Below are 18,504 nucleotides of genomic sequence, written 5' to 3'. Positions count from 1 at the left end.
ATAAAGTGATGGGAAACTGACAGATTTATGACCATACTTGTTATATTCTGGCAACTTCATAATGAATATGTAGTGATTTTCTTTTTTTTAATCAAACACCAAATTACTAAAATAGGCCTAACGACGCCAGTGGTTTAAAATCAAGATTTTTTTGTTTACTTGGGTTCTTTGATTCTACATTTCGTTGATGTTCTTAGACATTACAGTGGGGAAATTAAGCAAAAATAAAATTAAGATGGGGACAAATTCTTTTTGTACAATATTGTAGGTGTTCGATTTCATCAACGTGCACTGAGAAGGAAGTGCTACATTGTCTGTCGGGAGACAAAGAAGTGAATTCAGGCAAAAAATACTTTTTAAACTTTATTCACAGACAAGATTTCATAGGCAGATAATATATACAGAAAAAAGAATTGACCTAACATCAAATCATACGCACCCATCTGTTATATTAGTAATAACATTAGACCAGTTTTTGAGACTGGACTAAGGCCTTATACATATTACAAAAGAGTTAATCAAATAGCTGAAACACATGCAAGGGAAAACAGATACAGCATACTTTTTAATGATACACAAATGTATTATTTTCAATATAATACATAAAAACACATAATGGGCATTCAACCTATTTATGGCTCTTGATTTCTTCGAGGGTAGAGTGAGGCCGTGCCCAATAATGCCCTGCGATGTCATTTTTGTTTGATAGTTTCTTTTTTGTTAGCAAATTAAAGATGGGACAAGCAGAAGCAAAAGCAACTAGCAACTAGTCATCAGTAGTTTTGAGTATAGAGATCGAGAAGTGTCATGATGATTAAAGAATTTCACATTTTGTACCGCTCAATACGCAGATAAGATGGCTCCAGAGTAGGAGGAGAAAAAAGGTCACTTTGACAACACAAGGAGACAGTCATCTCTCCTAACAACAGTAACCATTGTAGAACTCTCGAAGGGCAGAGGCCAAATGGCTTGGCTACATTGAAATCCTGTGAGAGAACCTACAGCTTATTGCATCATTGGGACAGATAATTGCAAGTGGGGAAAAAAAGCAGGAGATGGAAAAGGAGATATGACTTTAAATGAAGGGTAAAGTGCAACATGATCAAATCCACAGGGTGCTACAGTAGCTGGGGAGGTGACTGGGATGTGCCTAAGGTTGGTTGGCATAACACCTGTGACCATCCTGCTCACATTTCATCACAGATAACAGTCTCCACCACGAATGTATTCTCAAAGTGGCGAATACGGTGGCAGTCTTTCGCCTCTCGCTTGGTGATCCCTGAGAGAAAATTAGTGAGAAACACAAGATGAAAACTTGTGATCACATTACAAAATGGAGTCAGTGACCATTCTATTGTATTCTATTTTGTGACTTCGTATCTTTGTGATAATTGGGCACCTATCTGAACAACTACTCACGTCTGCGGGAGACACGGCGGTTCAAGCGGTACGTGTCCTTTCCGTTGCAAAGGCGGTAGATGAATGGTCCCAGCTGACGCATGTTATGCACTTTCCCGGTTACCACCATCTCTTCATGGATTATGTAGGTCTGAGGCAGGTACGTTCCTTTCTATAAGACCCCATATAATACAGCAAGGAAAGAGTGAATGCCTTTTTATCTAGGGGGAAAACATTTCCTTTTCACAAAATATGAGAATCTTCGGCAGACACTGTCGCCATCAAAAGTCACAGGGCGTTTGAATTGTATGTGATCGTAAAGCAGCTAGTGTCAAACACTGCTGCACGATGAACCGCTTGCTTCTGAGGTTTCCCGCAGGCACTTTATTTCTTCTTATATATTTATTAATTTATTAAACCTGTCCTGTTCGACTGCTTGATATGGAAATCTGAGGGTCCTGTTAGTTGGACCAGTTTTAATGTATCACATGGGAGGATGATATACTCTCATTGTGATGATTATTCATTGTTTAATTTATTAGGAGAAAACAGTGAGTAAGAAGAGGTTGTGGAAGGACATAAAGGAAACGGAAAAAGAGAGAGACAAGAGAAGAACAAACAACAAGAAATACATTCAACGTCTTCACTAACTATGAACATAGTAGTGCTATCGTTAGCTCATTGTATTTCCGGCTGACACCATGTGGGTGGCCTGATGACAGAGGGGAAAAAGGAGGGGGGTGGGGATCAGAAAGAGATGTAATTAGGTGGGGAGGAGTGTACACAAATAAACAATGTGAGGCGTAGAACCCAGTATTACGTGAATCACTTGTAGGTGTGGATATGGTGACATTCTATTCTATGCTGCCTGATCGCTAAACCTGGCACTGATAGTTTCTGTACCGGAGTGTGTCTAATTGCACCCAGTCATGCGTAAATCCCATCTGATATGTGATAATCCTGCAGACAAATGGTAATGCTGCACAGGCCCCCCCCAGGGCCATATCCCCTTCCCAGCCAATCTGGGGAGGGGGTGGTGGCTGAGCCAGTGCAGCCCATCCCTCCTCCCGTAGATCCAGCAAGGGGGGCTGCCGTCATCCCCCCGGGAAACAGTGTGGACCCCCGGACCATCAGCACCCCCATTAACCAGCACTCAGGGAAGGGATGAGGGGATTCGCCACCATCCCGCATGCCCGCCCCCGCCACCACCAACCACCCACTTGACCCATCAGCAACCACCGCAACTCCCCAACCGACACGGCACACCTCTGGACCCCCACGGCCCACTAGGCCTGGGGCAGGACAGGGTCCCCACCCGGAGTGGGTGACACGCCGCCACCCCACCACCTCTCGGCCAGCGACCCGCGTCAGAGCCAAAGGAGGATACCCGGGCAGGAAAGAGTGGCGCCGAGAAGTCGCCACGGGGACCAGAGCCCCGATCCATCCCCCTGCTACCGCAACGGGCAGCTAGGCGAAGACTGGCATTTTATTCCTTTTTCTCCTCCTCTGCTGCGATGTGGCACACAATCATACTGACGTGGCCAGCTAGCTGTTTCACCATACATTATTACACAAATATAGTTTTGTTGCCAGGGGTTTAGATATTAATGGCTAAATTTTGAGTTATTTAAAGGGGAAAATAAATGCACTCTATTATATAAACTGCACACAGACTACTTTTCATTGTGTCAAAGTGTCATTTTGTCAGTGTTGTCCCATGAAAAGTTAAATATCTGCACAAATGCGAGGGGTGTACTCACTATTGTGATACACTGTATATAGTGGGAGAGGTGGGCCAGAAACGGCACATTTAGCTCCAATCAAAAATCCTTCTGGCTGAAGAGTTGAAAAAAAATCTTGATTGCTTGTTTAGTACTAAATTTTTCTGTCTTTGCACATGTTTTCAGTACTTTACCTTTAAACATATTCCGTGAATTTAGAGAGAAAACAATTATTTTACATGAACTTTAAAGTGATTCATATCTACTATGACTGAGTCAACAAACATGGAAAACATGAAACCAACTGATTGTGCAGATGTAAAAATTAAATTTTAATGACTTCACAAGTGTGAGGAGTGACAACAGAAGTGAATACAGTGATCCCTCGTGTTGGCGTATAATTCTGTATTTAAGTATTTAATTGAAAAGGGGAAAAAAAAAATCAGCGAGGACTGAGGGCGCAAAGTTTGAAGCGCAAAGTAGCGAGGGATCACTGCATTACAATTATCGAATGTTACATATAAATTAGTACGTCTGGCTCGACTGTTCCTCCCATTCATTTAAATGTGGGTAACCTATCCAGTATATTACTCTTTCCATCTACAATTATTTTTCATATTAAAAGATTGACACACTTCTAATGCATGTACAGTGGGGCAAGTAAGTATTTAGCCAACCACCAATTGTGCAAGTTCACATTGTTTGAATTTTAAAGAATTTATTTCCAAGTTAGAGGGGAAAATAAATATTTGGTCACCTACGAACAAGCAAGATTTCTGGTTGTCAAAAAGGTCCAACTTCTTCTAACGAGGTCTAACGAGGCTCCACTCGTTACCTGTATTAACGGCACCTGTTTGAACTCATTATCGGTATAAAAGACACCTGTCCACAAGCTCAGTCAGCCACACTCCAAACTCCACTATGGCCAAGACCATAGAGCTGTCGAAGGACACCAGAGACCTGCACCAGGCTGGGATGACTGAATCTGCAATAGGTAAAACGCTTGGTGTAAAGAAATCAATTGTGGGAGCAATTATTAGAAAATGGAAGACATACAAGACCACTGATAATCTCCCTCGATCTGGGGGTCCATGAGAGATCTCACCCCGTGGCGTCAAAATGATAAGAACGGTGAGTAAAAATCCCAGATCCACACGGGGGGACCTAGTGAATGACCTACAGAGAGCTGGGAACACAGTAACAAAGGCTACTATCAGTAACACAATGCACCGCCAGGGACTCAAATCCTGCACTGCCAGACGTGTCCCCCTGCTGAAGCCAGTACACGTCCAGGCCAGTCTGCAGTTCGCTAGAGAGCATTTGGATGATCCAGAAGAGGACTGGGAGAATGTGTTACGGTCAGATGAAACCAAAATAGAACTTTTTGGTAGAAACACAGGTTCTCATGTTTGGAGGAGAAAGAATACTGAATTGCATCCGAAGAACACCATACCCACTGTGAAGCATGGGGGTGGAAACCTCATGCTTTGGGGCTGTTTTTCCGCAAAGGGACGAGGACGACTGATCTGTGTAAAGGAAAGAATGACTGGGGCCATGTATCGAGAGATTTTGAGTGAAAATCTCCTTCCATCAGCAAGGGCATTGAAGATGAGATGTGGCTGGGTCTTTCAGCATGACAATGATCCAAAACACACAGCCAGGGCAACAAAGGAGTGGCTTCGTAAGAAGCATTTCAAGTTCCTGGAGTGGCATAGCCAGTATCCAGATCTCAACCCCTTAGAAAATATGTGGAGGGAGTTGAAAGTCTGTGTTGCCCAACGACAGCCCCAAAACATCACTGCTCTAGAGGAGATCTGCATGGAGGAATGGGGCAAAATACCAGCAACAGTGTGTGAAAAGCTTTTGATGAATTACAGAAAACATTTGGCCTCCGTTATTGCCAACAAAGGGTACATAACAAAGTATTGAGATGAACTTTTGGTATTGACCAAATACTTATTTTCCACCATGATTTGCAAATAAATTCTTTAGAAAATCAAACAATGTGATTTTCTGGGGGGGGTGTTCTCCACATTGTCTCTCTCATGGTTGAGGTTTACCCATGTTGACAATTACGGGCCTTTCTAATATTTTCAAGTGGGAGAAATTGCACAATTAGTGGCTGACTAAATACTTATTTGCCCCACTGTTTCCTTAAGCCATATTTAATTGTCTATGTTTTTGCTTTAGTTTTGATTTATAGATGGTATTGAAAGTGTTTGAGCAGATGCTTTTGTGTAAACATCATCGATCCATAATCACATCAAACAAAGTGTAGGGTACACCTGGAGTCTTAACTTTTGACATAAGGCGCCAAAATAATTATTGCATTACCTTAACGTTGATGAGCAGCTCCCAAAGGTTGCGCGGAGGCATCACAATGGTGGTGTTTAGCTCAATTACGTAGCACTTGTCCAAAGCAATATCATGGTAAGCGGTCAATCCCTGCAAAACACAGCTGCTTATTGCAGATGAAGATAAAAAATGAATACCTTAAGACTGTTTACAAAAGCTTTTAATTAATATTTTAGTCATGCTGGCAGCAGGCCTCTGGTAATGTTGCAGAAATCAATATCAATATAGGAAGAATGTCAACAACTCTAAAAGTAAGTGGAGAACATTTGTAAATACTCCTAAAACAAATAGCAGTGGAAGATTCAGTTTAAAGGAATTTGGAAAATAGTCACAATTAAAGTCTTTGTGTCGGCATCAATCATAAATAACACATTTATGTAAAGCAGTGTCGTTTTCTTCAACATTGATTGACATTTGATTTTTTTTCATGACGATGAGTTAAAAACGTGGCTTGGGAGACTACAACATAACGAGATGAACGCCAGTTTTCATCTGATGAGACGACAACGAGACGAAAATGCGACATTGTTTCAGTCATATGTTCACAATACGTAACATTTTCATATTGTACGTTGAGTACGTCAGCTTGCTCGTAGCACTGCTTAGGTCATGTCACTCATGAGAGATGTGCTGCACCTCTCCCTCCTCACCGGAGTTCAGGATGTATCTCAAGATAGAGTGCGCTCCAGCTTGTTTGTTTGTAAAAAGAGTAAGATTTGTTTTCTTATCTTGGCAAGAGAGAATATGCAATGTTGCTTTAGTCTTTAAGGTCTGTAGTTCATTTGGTCTCATGACCGCCTTATGATGCCACTGTCAAATAAAGTGTTACCGGTTAATATCTTTTGGTGTAAATATCCCATAATACAGCAAGGACAGCTGCAGTTTATAGTCCAGTGCGGCTTATCTATGTCTATATCTATCTATAAATGTGGCTTTGGTGTCAAATTTGGTGGGTAGCGGCTTATAGTCAGGTGCGCCTTATAGTGTGAAAATTACAGTATATTCATTCGAAATTGTTGGGACCCTTTTTTATTTTTTGACTGAAACTTTTGAATTTTTACAAAAACATGAGTAGCTGTCGACTAAATCTGGATAAAAATTGTTTGAGATTTTGTCGACTAAAACTAGATGGAAACAAAAACATTATGAAATGACTAAAATATGACTAAAACTAATAAGTATTTTCATCCAAAAGACTAAGGCAAAAAGTAAAAGGGCTGCCAAAACAACACTAATATAAAGTGCCATTCTCACTCTTCTGCCCTCAGCCGAGCGTATGGCTACTCGACTTTGGCAGCGAGCTAAACCGACAAAGAAACTTGGAGGCCCGAACTCCTTCCTCTCATTTATTTCTTTGTGTCAACGTGTGTGCGTGTGTGTGTGTGATAAAAAGATTTTGTTTTGTCAAGGGTTCCCAACGATGTATGGTGCAGAGGAGGTGTGTAACGTCTTAACACCTCAAGGCCTCTTTTCCAACTGAAATAAAAAGTTCTTTCTGCCTGCTGCTTACAGCAAGTCGCCACTAGGGGAAGCCGAGCGCAAACAGCAATACCAAAGAAAAACTTAAGATTCTGAGTTAGAATAGCGACATCCTGTGGACGGATGAACAATGTACAATCTTAGAAAGAAATTAAACCCAAAAAGTAGTCAACATAAGACCAGAGGACATAACACTCCCCGCCTGACATCTGCAAGATGTCAGCTCTTAACTAATGAACGATACACAACAACAACTCGTTTTACATGCTACCCTTAGACAGCAAAAGCACAACTTCACGAATTGGGCGAATGTAAAACCTATTCTCGCCGTTTCGGCAAATCTTAACCTCAACTTTTCTGACATTACCGTCCTCACTTGGGAAAGATTTTGTGATCAGTCCGAGTGGCCAATTATTCCTATGTTCCAGAGACTCCCTCATTAAAACAACGTCGCCCATTTGAAGGTTCGGCTTTTTTATTTTCCACTTGCGACGAACCTGCAAGCCTGCGATGTATTCTTTCTGCCAACGACTCCAGAAAACATTAGCTAAGTACTGCACGCGCTTCCATTGGGCTTTGAATAGGTCACTGGTCTGAAACTGCCCTGGTGGAATCGGTGGTGTGCCAACCTTTTGCGTGAGTAGCATCGCAGGAGTAAGAATGACTGGGTTTTCGGGATCTGTAGAAACGGCTGTTAGCGGACGGGCATTTACAATTGCGGTAACTTCAGCTAACAATGTTACGAGTACTTCATGTGTGAGCTTCCCATATGGATGTTCAAGGAGCATTGCATTGAGGATTTTTCGGGTGACGCCGATCATGCGTTCCCAGGAACCAGCCATATGGGATGCATGTGGAGGATTAAACTGCCATTTGCACGCACTGTCTTTCAAGAATGTGCCTATTTTGTCATTGTGACAGCCTAGTTTGTCTATTTGGAGCTCTTTGCAGGCACTCACAAAATTTGTCCCACAATCAGATCTCAAGAGTTTGGCACCACCTCGGATGGCAAAGAAACGACGCAGTGCATTAATGAATGACGATGTGTCCATTGACTCAATCACTTCAATATGAATTGCACGTGTACTCATGCAGGTGAATATGACTGCCCATCTTTTAGCATCTGCATTAGCACCACGCGTTTTTCTCACTGTAACGGACCAGGGACCGAACACATCAAGGCCTACATTTGTGAAAGGAGGGTCCGTGGACAGCCTGTCTTCAGGTAGCTCAGCCATGATCTGTTCAGGTTGCCTGCCCCTTAATTTGCGGCATGTGATGCACTTGAAAATCACACTGCTTACTGCTCTTTTTCCTCCCACAATCCAAAAGCCCCCTGCTCTGACTGCTCCCTCCGTGAAATGCCTTCCCTGGTGACATAATTTTTCGTGAAAGTGTCTTATTATGAGCTGAGCAAGATGATGCTTTCCAGGGACGAGTATGGGATTGGTTTCTTCTGCAGACAACTGTGCTTTCTTTAGTCGGCCTCCAACTTTAAGGAGCCCTTGCGTGTCAACAAATGGATTCAGTTTGCTGAGTGGACTTGAGTTTTTTAGAGCTGTGCCTTTTTCAATGCATCCAATATCTTCTGCGAAGACCTCTCTTTGAACGGTGCGAATGATCGTGGTCTTGGCTAGTTGCAGTGACTTTTCAGTTAAATGTTTGTTGCAGTTGTGCCAGCCACGACAGGAAACCTCAGAGTTGTTCTTGAATGATTGAGCTATATGTTGGAGTTTGGCAATAGCCTTTTGCAGCACCTTCCAACTTGAAAACCTTTCAAATCTGGCACTATTAAACTGGCCTTTTGATAGGGTGGTAGTGCAAGTTGTTACCTCAGGACGCAACTCACAGTCAGTCTCTGGGTCTATGAGATCGAAGGTTTGACTTCGAACTTGACTTTGGTCCAACCTGGAGAGGAAAGCTGGGCCTCTGAGCCAGGTGGAGCTGGAGAGCTGCTCAGCGGGCAACGCTCGTGTGGCATGGTCTGCCGGATTTAAGTGTGTGGGCACGTAATGCCACTGGTGAGTTTGTGCAAAGCGCCTGATGCGTTCGACTCTGTTGTGCACATAAACGTGAAAGCGTCTCTTGGTGTTTGAGATGTACCCAAGCACTACCTTTGAGTCTGTGTAAAGATTCACCTGATCGACTGTGACATCCAGCTCCTCTAGAACCAACTCTGCTACTTCCACGGCCAGGACTGCTGCACAGAGTTCAAGTCGGGGTATGGTGATGTCTGGTTTAGGAGCTAAACGTGCTTTGCCGAGGAGGAATCCCACTTCGCTGTGTCCGTCCTCATTTGTGAGTTTGAGGTAGGCTACCGCACCTACGGCTTTTGTGGAAGCATCACAAAAAACGTCAATCTCTATTCTTTGGGCTGCAGACAGCGGTATTGAAGTGTACATTCTGGGAATTTCAAGATGTTGTAGGTGTCCGAGGGAACTTTTCCACTTTTGCCACTGTTCTAATTTGTCTTTTGGCAGTTCAGTGTCCCACTCTGAAACATTTGTGGAAATGTCTCTGAGTATGGTTCTACCCCCTACGATTACTGGAATAGCAAAACCAAGTGGGTCGAACACACTGTTGATAACTGACAGAACTCCCCTTTTTGTGAACGGCCTTTCATTTACTCTTACTTGGAACTTGAATTGGTCAGTCAACAGCTCCCATCCTAAGCCCAAACTGCGCTGCATTGGTGGGGTAGTCTGCCCAATGTCAAGACCTTGCATGCCTACAGCACGATCTTCGGTTGGAAAGGCTCCTGTTATGAGAGGACAATTGGATGAGATTTTGTGCAGGCGTATGTTACACTGAGCCAGCATCTTCTGTGCCCTACTAAGAACATCAATGGCCTGCTCTATGGAAGAGAATGACTTTAGCCCATCATCTACATAGAAGTGCCGTTCAATGAATTCTTTTGCGTCACTGCCAAATTCCATTTCTCCTTCTATGGCTGTTCTTTTCAGTCCAAAGATGGCGACTGATGGGGAAGGACAATTACCAAACACATGGACAGTCATCCTAAATTCTTGCACTTTTCCATCAAGGTCATGATTTTGGAACCACAAGAAACGAAGGTAGTTACGGTGGTCTTCTCGTACTATAAAGTTGTGAAACATATGCTCCACATCTGCCATAACGGCGTATGGGTCGGACCTAAACCGCATCAGAACTCCTACGAGAGTGTTGTTAAGATCTGGTCCCTTGAGGAGCACGTCATTGAGAGAAACATTGTCAAGTTGAGCACTCGAATCAAAGACTACCCTAATTTTTTCTGGCTTTTGCGGGTGGTAAACGCCAAAACTAGGGAGATACCAGCACTCTTGATCTGGCGCCAGTGCGGGCGCTGGTTCGGCATGGCCCTTGCTGAATATTTTCTCCATAAACTCAGCGTAATGCGCTCTCATTTCAGGTTTTCTTCTCAGCGTTTTGCGGAGCGACATTAAACGATTGTAGGCCTGCTGCCGATTGTCAGGTAGGCGCCGCCTAGGTGAGCGGAATGGAAGTGGAGCTACCCAGTTATTCGCCTCATCTTTAGCAAAGTTGTTGTGCATAATGTCTAGGAACAACGCATCTTCTGCCGAAAGTGCAACTTTGTCGTCATTTGTTGTTTGTTGGAAAATATGTTGTCCTAGTTCCGCTTGTGTGTTTAGTGGATCGTTTTTGGTGTATTTCTCTTTGATAACGATTGTGTTTTCGCAAGGACTGAGGAACGTGGGACGTCCACTGTTTAGAACGTTCGTCTTAAATGAGTTCAATGTGGGTTTATGAGCTCCAGAGAGACAGACATCACCTATGACAACCCATCCTAAATCGAGACGCTGGGCATGAGGTGCATTGTTTGGCCCATTTACCTGACCACGAACTTTATGAGCCTGAATGATGTCCCTTCCCAGGAGCAGAAGAATGTCTGCCGATGGGTCGAGAGGAGGAATCTGTGAAGCGATTGATCGCAAATGAGGGTGAGCTGCTGCTACCTCAGGGCTGGGAATTTCGTCTCTATTATCTGGAATCTGATCACATTCTGTTATTGTAGGCAGCATCATGGAGACCTTACCATCTACATCTTCTACAACAAAGCCATCAGCTTTACGACCTTGTGTCTCTGATAAACCTGCACATGTTCTCATGGTGTATGGGAATATGGTACCTTGCACATTAAACATGTCAAAAAACGCAGATCTGGCTAAGGATGAATTGCTCTGATCATCCAACATGGCATATACCCTCCTTTTCTTTTCTGGAGAAGTTCGGCGATATACATTAACTAAACAGATCTTTGAGCATGATTTTCCTTTTACGCCTTGCCCACATACTTCTGTGCAACTGGCTGTGTTCACAGGATTTGGGCCCTCAGACTCCCCGCCGTGACTCTGGGTTGGGGGATTAAAGTCTTGAGGTGTCCATGGAGGTGGACCGACATGCATGGCAGACACATGAGCATCGCTATCACATTCTGAGCATTGGATAATAGCTTTACAGTCTCGAGCCCTGTGATTTGTGGACGCACAACATTTAAAACAAATGGCGTGCTCTTTGAGAATGTTCTTTCTTTCGTCTAGTGTTTTCATTCTAAACCCCCTGCATTTGACGAGTGAATGTGGTTTTTGGTGGATAGGACATTGTTTGTCTGGATCGAGTGCTGTCAATTTAGCCGGACTGATCTCTATTTTATTCACCGCCAATGGAACTCTGTATTTGTCTCGTCTTACTGATGTCTTATCAACCCTTGGATTTATTACGTTTGAACACTGTAACATAAAGCTAGGGTCTGTTCTCATTTCAGCGTAGTCATTTACGAACCGCACAAAATACGAAAAAGGTGGATAGACTGCACCGTTTTCCCTTTTGTATTTGGTACCTTGTGTAACCCATGACTCCTGGAGTCCATATGGGAGTTTTTCAACTATCGGGTTTATGCCCCTTGGTGTGTCGAGAAAGCTAAGACCCGGCAAATAACTTTCACTTTTGGCATACGATAGCTCTAACAGAAGATCAGCAAGCTCCTGCAGTAAGTGAGTGTCTTTGTTGGAGATTCTTGGAAAAGTCTGCAACCGTTGGAAGAGTGAGGATTCAATTACCTCTGGAGAGCCATAAGTCTTGTCTAGCCGCTGCCACAGACGTTGGAGACCTGCCTGTGGATTACTCACGTGGACCGCCCTGATCCTCTGAGCGTGTTGAAGAGACTCCCCGCCGAGCCACTTGGTGAGAAGGTCGAGCTCTTCGCTGGGCTTGAGATTGAGGCCTTCCGTCGCGTTGCAGAACATGGACTTCCAGGACAGGTAGGACTCTGGCCGGTTGTCGAAAACCTTGAACCCCGATGTCAGCAGATCACGCCGTGCTAGATAGGCTGCTAAATTGGACAGTTCACTTTGTGGGGTTGCTGAAGGTGTAGGCTGGTGTGAGATGTCCGTTCTCGCACGATGAGATTGGAGATGCTCTTCGTCAGCGATGTCGATGTGACGCACATGTGGAAAAGCACCAGCTGATTTTGGGCTATTTTCTGGTTGTTGAGAGTCATTGTGCCTAACCAGGTGCTCATTGTTTGGCGTTTGTGTGCCATCTGCTTGGACACGCTGGTCGTCAAAGTGAGCATGCACATACTCTTGTGCACGCCTGATGGAGGGGGGTGTCTTGGAAAATACCCCTTGCTCGCTGAGGTCGACTTTGGCGCGCTCCTCTTCTTCGAAAGTCGCCTCCCAAACTTTAGCTGCGGCGAGCGCTGCTTCTGCTTCACCTTCCGTCTTCAGAGCGTGTAGTGTTGCCTCGATGCGTGCCTTCTCGACCTCCATGTCGATTTGGCGTTTGGCGTACCGTGCTCTGGCGTAGGCAGCTTCGGCGTCTGCTCGTGCTTGTGCAGCAGCTTGACTCGTTCTGGACCGGCGTGAAGAATGAGAATGACTGGCCTCCGACCTGGTGACCACTTGGCTGATAGGTGGTGAAACTTCTTGCTGAGACATCTTGGGTGCTTGATGTGTTGAAAATCTTTTTACTCTTCTGCCCTCAGCCGAGCGTATGGCTACTCGACTTTGGCAGCGAGCTAAACCGACAAAGAAACTTGGAGGCCCGAACTCCTTCCTCTCATTTATTTCTTTGTGTCAACGTGTGTGCGTGTGTGTGTGTGATAAAAAGATTTTGTTTTGTCAAGGGTTCCCAACGATGTATGGTGCAGAGGAGGTGTGTAACGTCTTAACACCTCAAGGCCTCTTTTCCAACTGAAATAAAAAGTTCTTTCTGCCTGCTGCTTACAGCAAGTCGCCACTAGGGGAAGCCGAGCGCAAACAGCAATACCAAAGAAAAACTTAAGATTCTGAGTTAGAATAGCGACATCCTGTGGACGGATGAACAATGTACAATCTTAGAAAGAAATTAAACCCAAAAAGTAGTCAACATAAGACCAGAGGACATAACACTCACATTGACTTTGCTGTTTTTAAACACGATAAAGCTATTTTTCCTGAGCATTGTTTTGTTATGAAAATTGTAACAGACAAAAAAACTAAGGTCAATATGCATTAAGCATTTCAGCAAAACAAGACAATATTTTTAACGAACCATGGCAGCCTCTGCATAATGATGCTGGAATGCTCAGCGGAACAATCTAGGAAACACGGCAGCCGACTTTAAAATGAAAGCCCAAAGAGTAATGCGTGCATGATGAAGCGAAACCTAGTTTGACCTCTATTTTGAAATTGGCCCTCAGATGCCATCGTTTTGACAGCTCTAGGTGATCCCAGTCATGCTAATACTTGCTAGTAGCTACTACCGGTCTGCACTGTTACAGTATGTGTGCGCACCCCTTGTTTTAAAAATGAAGATCCTTGGTCAACCAATCCCTAGCCTCGCGATAGCCGGTGCAAAGCTTGAAAATCAATGTAATTCAGTGCGTCAATTGAGGAATCTGCTATACTTTCTTATTCCCTGTCTTTTTAAGCAGATATCTGGTCCAATCAGTTTTTCGTCATGACCAGTTTATTTAAATGTGCAAAACAAATGTCTGCTTACTCTGTGGAAATCGTGGATTATGTCAGCAGGATCGCTTCCTCCGAAATGAGGCACAGGCACAGTGATCTTCTCATAGTTATCAGCCAAGTAGATGCCTACGTTTTCCGCCAGCTCTTGTCGCCCACGCAGCGGTGCGTACATAGAGTCCTCGTAAACTACCTTGCAATGGAACATGTTCTCCTCTGGGGCCTGTTTTCAACCAGCCAGGAAATATTGTCAAAGGTCAATTTTCATCTCAAAATCAGCAGTTTCCTTTTTCAAATGCATGTTGTTCAGTAACAACAGATAAAAAGGTAGGCTTACATGAGGTATGAAGTAGTAGCGGTACACATAGATGGAGGCGAGGACCAGACCTGCCATGAAGACAACAAGGCCAAATGTCAGGCAGCATAGCCCGTTGAGAGGTGACTTCTGGGGACGCAATGGCAGTACAAGCTCATCCTCCTCCTCCTGGAAGAAAACACATACCCGGTAATGTAGATTCAAATGGATAGAACAATTGCAGTTCCATCAGACAGGTTCCAGCCCACTGAACTTCATTGACCTCCGCAGTAACCACCGGTCAATGAAGAAACACTCATTTACACTTACCAGTAATTTTTGAACTGGTATTTTTACATTGCTCTGACATTTAATTACTGCAGAATGTATTATACTGAATGTTTCTTATATTTCACTCATCTGATGCAACTATAGGCACTTATTTTAGCCCATCTTACTCATGTTGGAAGGACCACAGGAAATGATGCAAGTACTTGGCAAGGAGAAACCAGACTGCCATGGTGTAAAATCCAGCATAGACGCCTCCAGTCTCGCAGGCCATCTGCCTCCCATCCATTGTTGGCAGAGTGTCACTATGTAGTAGCTAGCTATTCGCTTGTGCTGACGACTAAGAAATAATGCTGCTCAGTCCTGCAGGCTTTTTTAATGAAGTAATATAAAGGCAGCTCTTGAAAATTAATAAATGTATAAATAATTGGGTCATAAAATTGTGTAAAATTGTGCAAATGTGTTATTAAAAATAGCTTTAAAAATTTACTTTTTTTTTCTTACAACTTAACCCTTTATAGAGCACTCATTTAACTCACTGGCTGCCATTGATGGTGCTAGACATCCAATCCATTTGAACATCTAATGCCGTCAATGGCACGGAAAGATGAACATGGCAGGCAATGAGTTAATCGTAAATATGGTCTTGTTTTTTGGTTTTCACAATTAGCTTTAATTAAAAAGAAATGGGGAGAAAACAGTAAATGTTCTCTATTCATTTAATTTTCTAAAAGTAGCATAAATAATGAAAAAAGAAAAAAAAAAAAACGTAAATCATTTAAAATGGTTGTTCATTTTTTCCCTTTTTAAAATCAAAGAAACTGTGTCTTACTCATTTTAAATTCATTTTAATGTTATTTTTGTCACCAATTCGGTTCATAACTTTTATGGACAGAATTTCTAGGCGCAGCTTGAGAGGGTCCGGTTTGGTGGCCTCAGCATTACATCTCTGGTTTTTGCAGACGATGTGGTACTGTTGGCTTCATCAAGCAGTGACGTCCATTCGCAGCAGAGTGTGAAGCGGTAGGGACGAAAATCAGCACCTCCAAATCAGAGACAATGGTCCTCTGTCGGAAAAGGGTGGCGTGCCCTCTGAGGGTAGGAGGGAGCGGGAGATCGACAGGCGGATCGGTGCAGTGATGCGGACTCTGCACAGTTCCATGGTGGTAAAGAAGGAGCTGAGCCGAAAAGCGAAGCTCTCGATTTAACAGTCGATCTATGTTCCTACCCTCACCTATGGCCACAAGCTGCGGGTCGTGACCAAAAGGACAAGATCCCGGATACAAGCGGCCGAAATGGATTTCCTCCGCAGGGTGTCCGGGCTCTCCCTTAGAGATAGACCGAGAGATGCTTGGTCATCCGAGAGGGACTGTGTTTCGAGCTGCTACTCCTCTGCGTTAAGAGGAGCCAGTTGGGATGGCTTGGGCATCTGGTTCGAATGCCTCCTGGACGCCTCCCTGGATAGGTGTTCCGGACATGTCCCACCGGCGGGAGGCCCCAGGGACGACCCAGGACACGCTGGAGAGACCATGTCTCTTGGGTGACCTGGGAACGCCTTGCGATCCCGCCGGAGGAGCTGGTTGAAGTGGCTGAGGAGAGAAGTCTGGGCTTTCCTGCTAGAGCTGCGTCAGATGATGGATGGATGTTATTTTTATTAACATGTTTCAAATTCCTAAACATTTATACGTAACAATTAGTAACTTAAATAATAATAATAGAATTACAATTGAGACCTAGTACACTTTTCTGTCTCTGGCCTACTACATAATCCAAAATGTGAGGTCCACTTACAGTATGTGGACGCAGGGTCTCAATGAGTCTTTTAAATGACCAAAAATATAGTCACGAGTTCTATAAACTGTTAAATCGGTTCCTCCACTCTGAATAGGAACATTTGGACAGGCTAGCGCGCGAGGACAAGGACACAACTGTGCAAGTGTTAACACATTCTGTTACACGAAGCTCCCTTGTGTTTTCTCATCCCGCAGAGATGGAGATTTTTGTATTTCACACCAGCTGAGAGCGTGACACACCACGAGGCCTGTACGCTCAGCACAATTTGAAAACGCACACAAGGCGACATTTCCTGTCCATTGTCACCTGGTATCCATGAAGGAAATGTGACGACATGAGGCTACGACATCCTTCGCCGAACACTTTAATTATGATCCTGCATGCAGAATCATCTGCCATCTTGACAGAAAAAGCTGCTGCAATTTCTTGTATCTCATTCCAACCTATTGTGACGGGGTGCAGTTCTAAATGTTTCCTTTCTGGGTCATTCGTTGCGAACTGTGTCAGACTGCAAGCTATAAATGTAAAGAATACACTGCGTTGTTCATGTATAGCATGTTATCCATGTCAGAATAAAATACAGCGGCTAGGTTTCCACTCTCAAGGCACAATGAGGGCTGAAAATGAAACGCATTGTAAGAGGAAGCCATGACGGCCGAGGCAGGTTTTGTTGTCAACCAAATGGCGATCGGGTGTCATGTCAAGCTTCGCGTTGGCGTGCAGGTACAAGATGTACCTTCACACGGCGGTAAGCAAAACAAAGGAAAAACCTCAAGCATCATTTAAAACAGCAGTGGAGAACACCATTACATAAATTCGAACTCACCATCGGATGGGGAATGAGGATTTCGCCCTTGCCGCCATCGTTGTCTTTCTCCTCTTTCTGCCCCGCGACAGGCTGGAATGTGATCTTCACCATGTTTCAGTGTTTTATATCAATACTGCTTTGTGTCTGCGACCGTTCAGCAGTTTGAGCGTTTTGAATAACTGGCTGCAAACAAACCTTCACCTTTCAGGCGGGCCACCTTCTCAGTCAGTTCTCACTCGACCACTGTTTTCTCTTGCTCTCTCTCTACCGGAAGTGGGTTGTTCTTTCCATTCTTAACTCATCCTCCGCTATTTATCATGTTTCAGTCCCATTTACGTAAATAGACGTTTAATCTAGTTTGGTCTTGCTGGAGAAAACGTGCTAAGGTCAAACATGATACATTTTATTAGTCTGTTGATAACCCTTTGTAAGGAAAGTGACTGTTTTTGGTAAATGGAAAAACAATGACCTGGCATCCACATTTATTGGCATAAAATTTTGGGTCATTTCAGCCACAAAATTAACATTTGGAATTTCAATTGTTATTATTCATTATTGTTGTTTTGTTTGAAAAAAAAATACATATTTATGAATAAATAATATTAATAACTGGCTTTCATCAGGGGTGTGACTAGGTTTTAAGAACAGGGGAGCTAAGCCCCCCAAGAGGAGTAACTTTCAAATGCTGTGAAAAAATAAACCCTTGTTTTTCCTGTTGTACTGAACCTGCACCGAACCGTGACCCCCAAGGTACGTATTCAACCGTGACGTTTGTACCGTCACATCCAGGGGCGTTAGCGGGGGGGCAGTGCCTGCCCACCCACAGAAAACTGGATGTAGTACTAACGGCAGTCTGGGCACCGCGTATGGTATCCCATTCATATAGTACTGATCAGTGGCGCCACCCCTATAAATTGGTTGGCCACCCCACTGGCCAGTATATCGTTAGATTGTTGTAGCATCAGTTATGCAATTCATCCCAAATGAATGCATTTATTTTGTTTTGTTAAATGTAGGGCTGTCAAATTTATTGCATTATTGCGGTAATTAATTTTTTTAAATTAATCACGTGAAAATATTTATCACAATTAACGCATTCGCAGTACGACTCATTCACGCTTTGCGCAAACAGCCTACAATGACGCCGTTTTACTTCTATACAGAGATAAGAGGCAGTGTCAAGTGAGTGGAGTAGATAAAAGCATTCATTGGGGCCGTGCTTTTAATTGGCAAAAGCTTTGTCATCTCTCCCACAGCAACTATAAATATTGTGGGAAGCGACGTGGGGAAGAATGACAGGAGTTGATCTTTTTCTTGACACCCCGTAGAGTATCCAACGCAGAGAAGATATAGCATTTGCAGCCACCACACACAGTCATGGTTTGTTTTGATAGTGTT

General features: G+C 43.7%; 2 protein-coding genes across 2 annotated transcripts; both read right to left on the bottom strand.

Moving 5' to 3' along the window:
- Nucleotides 1-350: 350 nt before the first annotated feature.
- itm2ca (integral membrane protein 2Ca) lies at nt 351-17,394 on the bottom strand. Its single transcript, XM_057838566.1, has 6 exons — nt 17,125-17,394; nt 14,259-14,405; nt 13,956-14,144; nt 5,454-5,564; nt 1,420-1,570; nt 351-1,279 (listed from the first exon to the last, which is right to left on the bottom strand). The coding sequence occupies exons 1-6, from the start codon at nt 17,215-17,217 to the stop codon at nt 1,188-1,190; spliced, it is 783 nt and encodes a 260-aa protein (XP_057694549.1). The 5' UTR covers nt 17,218-17,394; the 3' UTR covers nt 351-1,187.
- On the bottom strand, nt 9,546-13,945 carry LOC130917306 (uncharacterized). The gene is made up of 2 exons (XM_057838564.1): nt 10,805-13,945; nt 9,546-9,711 (listed from the first exon to the last, which is right to left on the bottom strand). The coding sequence occupies exons 1-2, from the start codon at nt 12,908-12,910 to the stop codon at nt 9,682-9,684; spliced, it is 2,136 nt and encodes a 711-aa protein (XP_057694547.1). The 5' UTR covers nt 12,911-13,945; the 3' UTR covers nt 9,546-9,681.
- Nucleotides 17,395-18,504: the final 1,110 nt, after the last annotated feature.

This window comes from Corythoichthys intestinalis, chromosome 6 (assembly GCF_030265065.1).
Source record: "Corythoichthys intestinalis isolate RoL2023-P3 chromosome 6, ASM3026506v1, whole genome shotgun sequence".
Taxonomy (NCBI): Eukaryota; Metazoa; Chordata; class Actinopteri; order Syngnathiformes; family Syngnathidae; genus Corythoichthys; species Corythoichthys intestinalis.
Note: the sequence above shows the minus strand (reverse complement) of the source record. Positions and strands in the feature narration are given on the sequence as shown.

What these genes read in the sequence shown, in the direction of transcription:
- itm2ca (XM_057838566.1), bottom strand. Translation starts at nt 17,217, where the DNA reads ATGGTGAAGATCACATTCCAGCCTGTCGCGGGGCAGAAAGAGGAGAAA. An exon ending in TAATCCACGATTTCCACAGA is followed by an intron (nt 5,565 to 13,955) that starts GTAAGCAGACAT and finishes TGTGTTTTGCAG; the next exon opens with GGATTGACCGCTTACCATGA. An exon ending in AGCTGCTCATCAACGTTAAG is followed by an intron (nt 1,571 to 5,453) that starts GTAATGCAATAA and finishes GGGGTCTTATAG; the next exon opens with AAAGGAACGTACCTGCCTCA.
- LOC130917306 (XM_057838564.1), bottom strand. Translation starts at nt 12,910, where the DNA reads ATGTCTCAGCAAGAAGTTTCACCACCTATCAGCCAAGTGGTCACCAGG. An exon ending in CTCATAAAGTTCGTGGTCAG is followed by an intron (nt 9,712 to 10,804) that starts GTAAATGGGCCA and finishes CTCTCATAACAG; the next exon opens with GAGCCTTTCCAACCGAAGAT.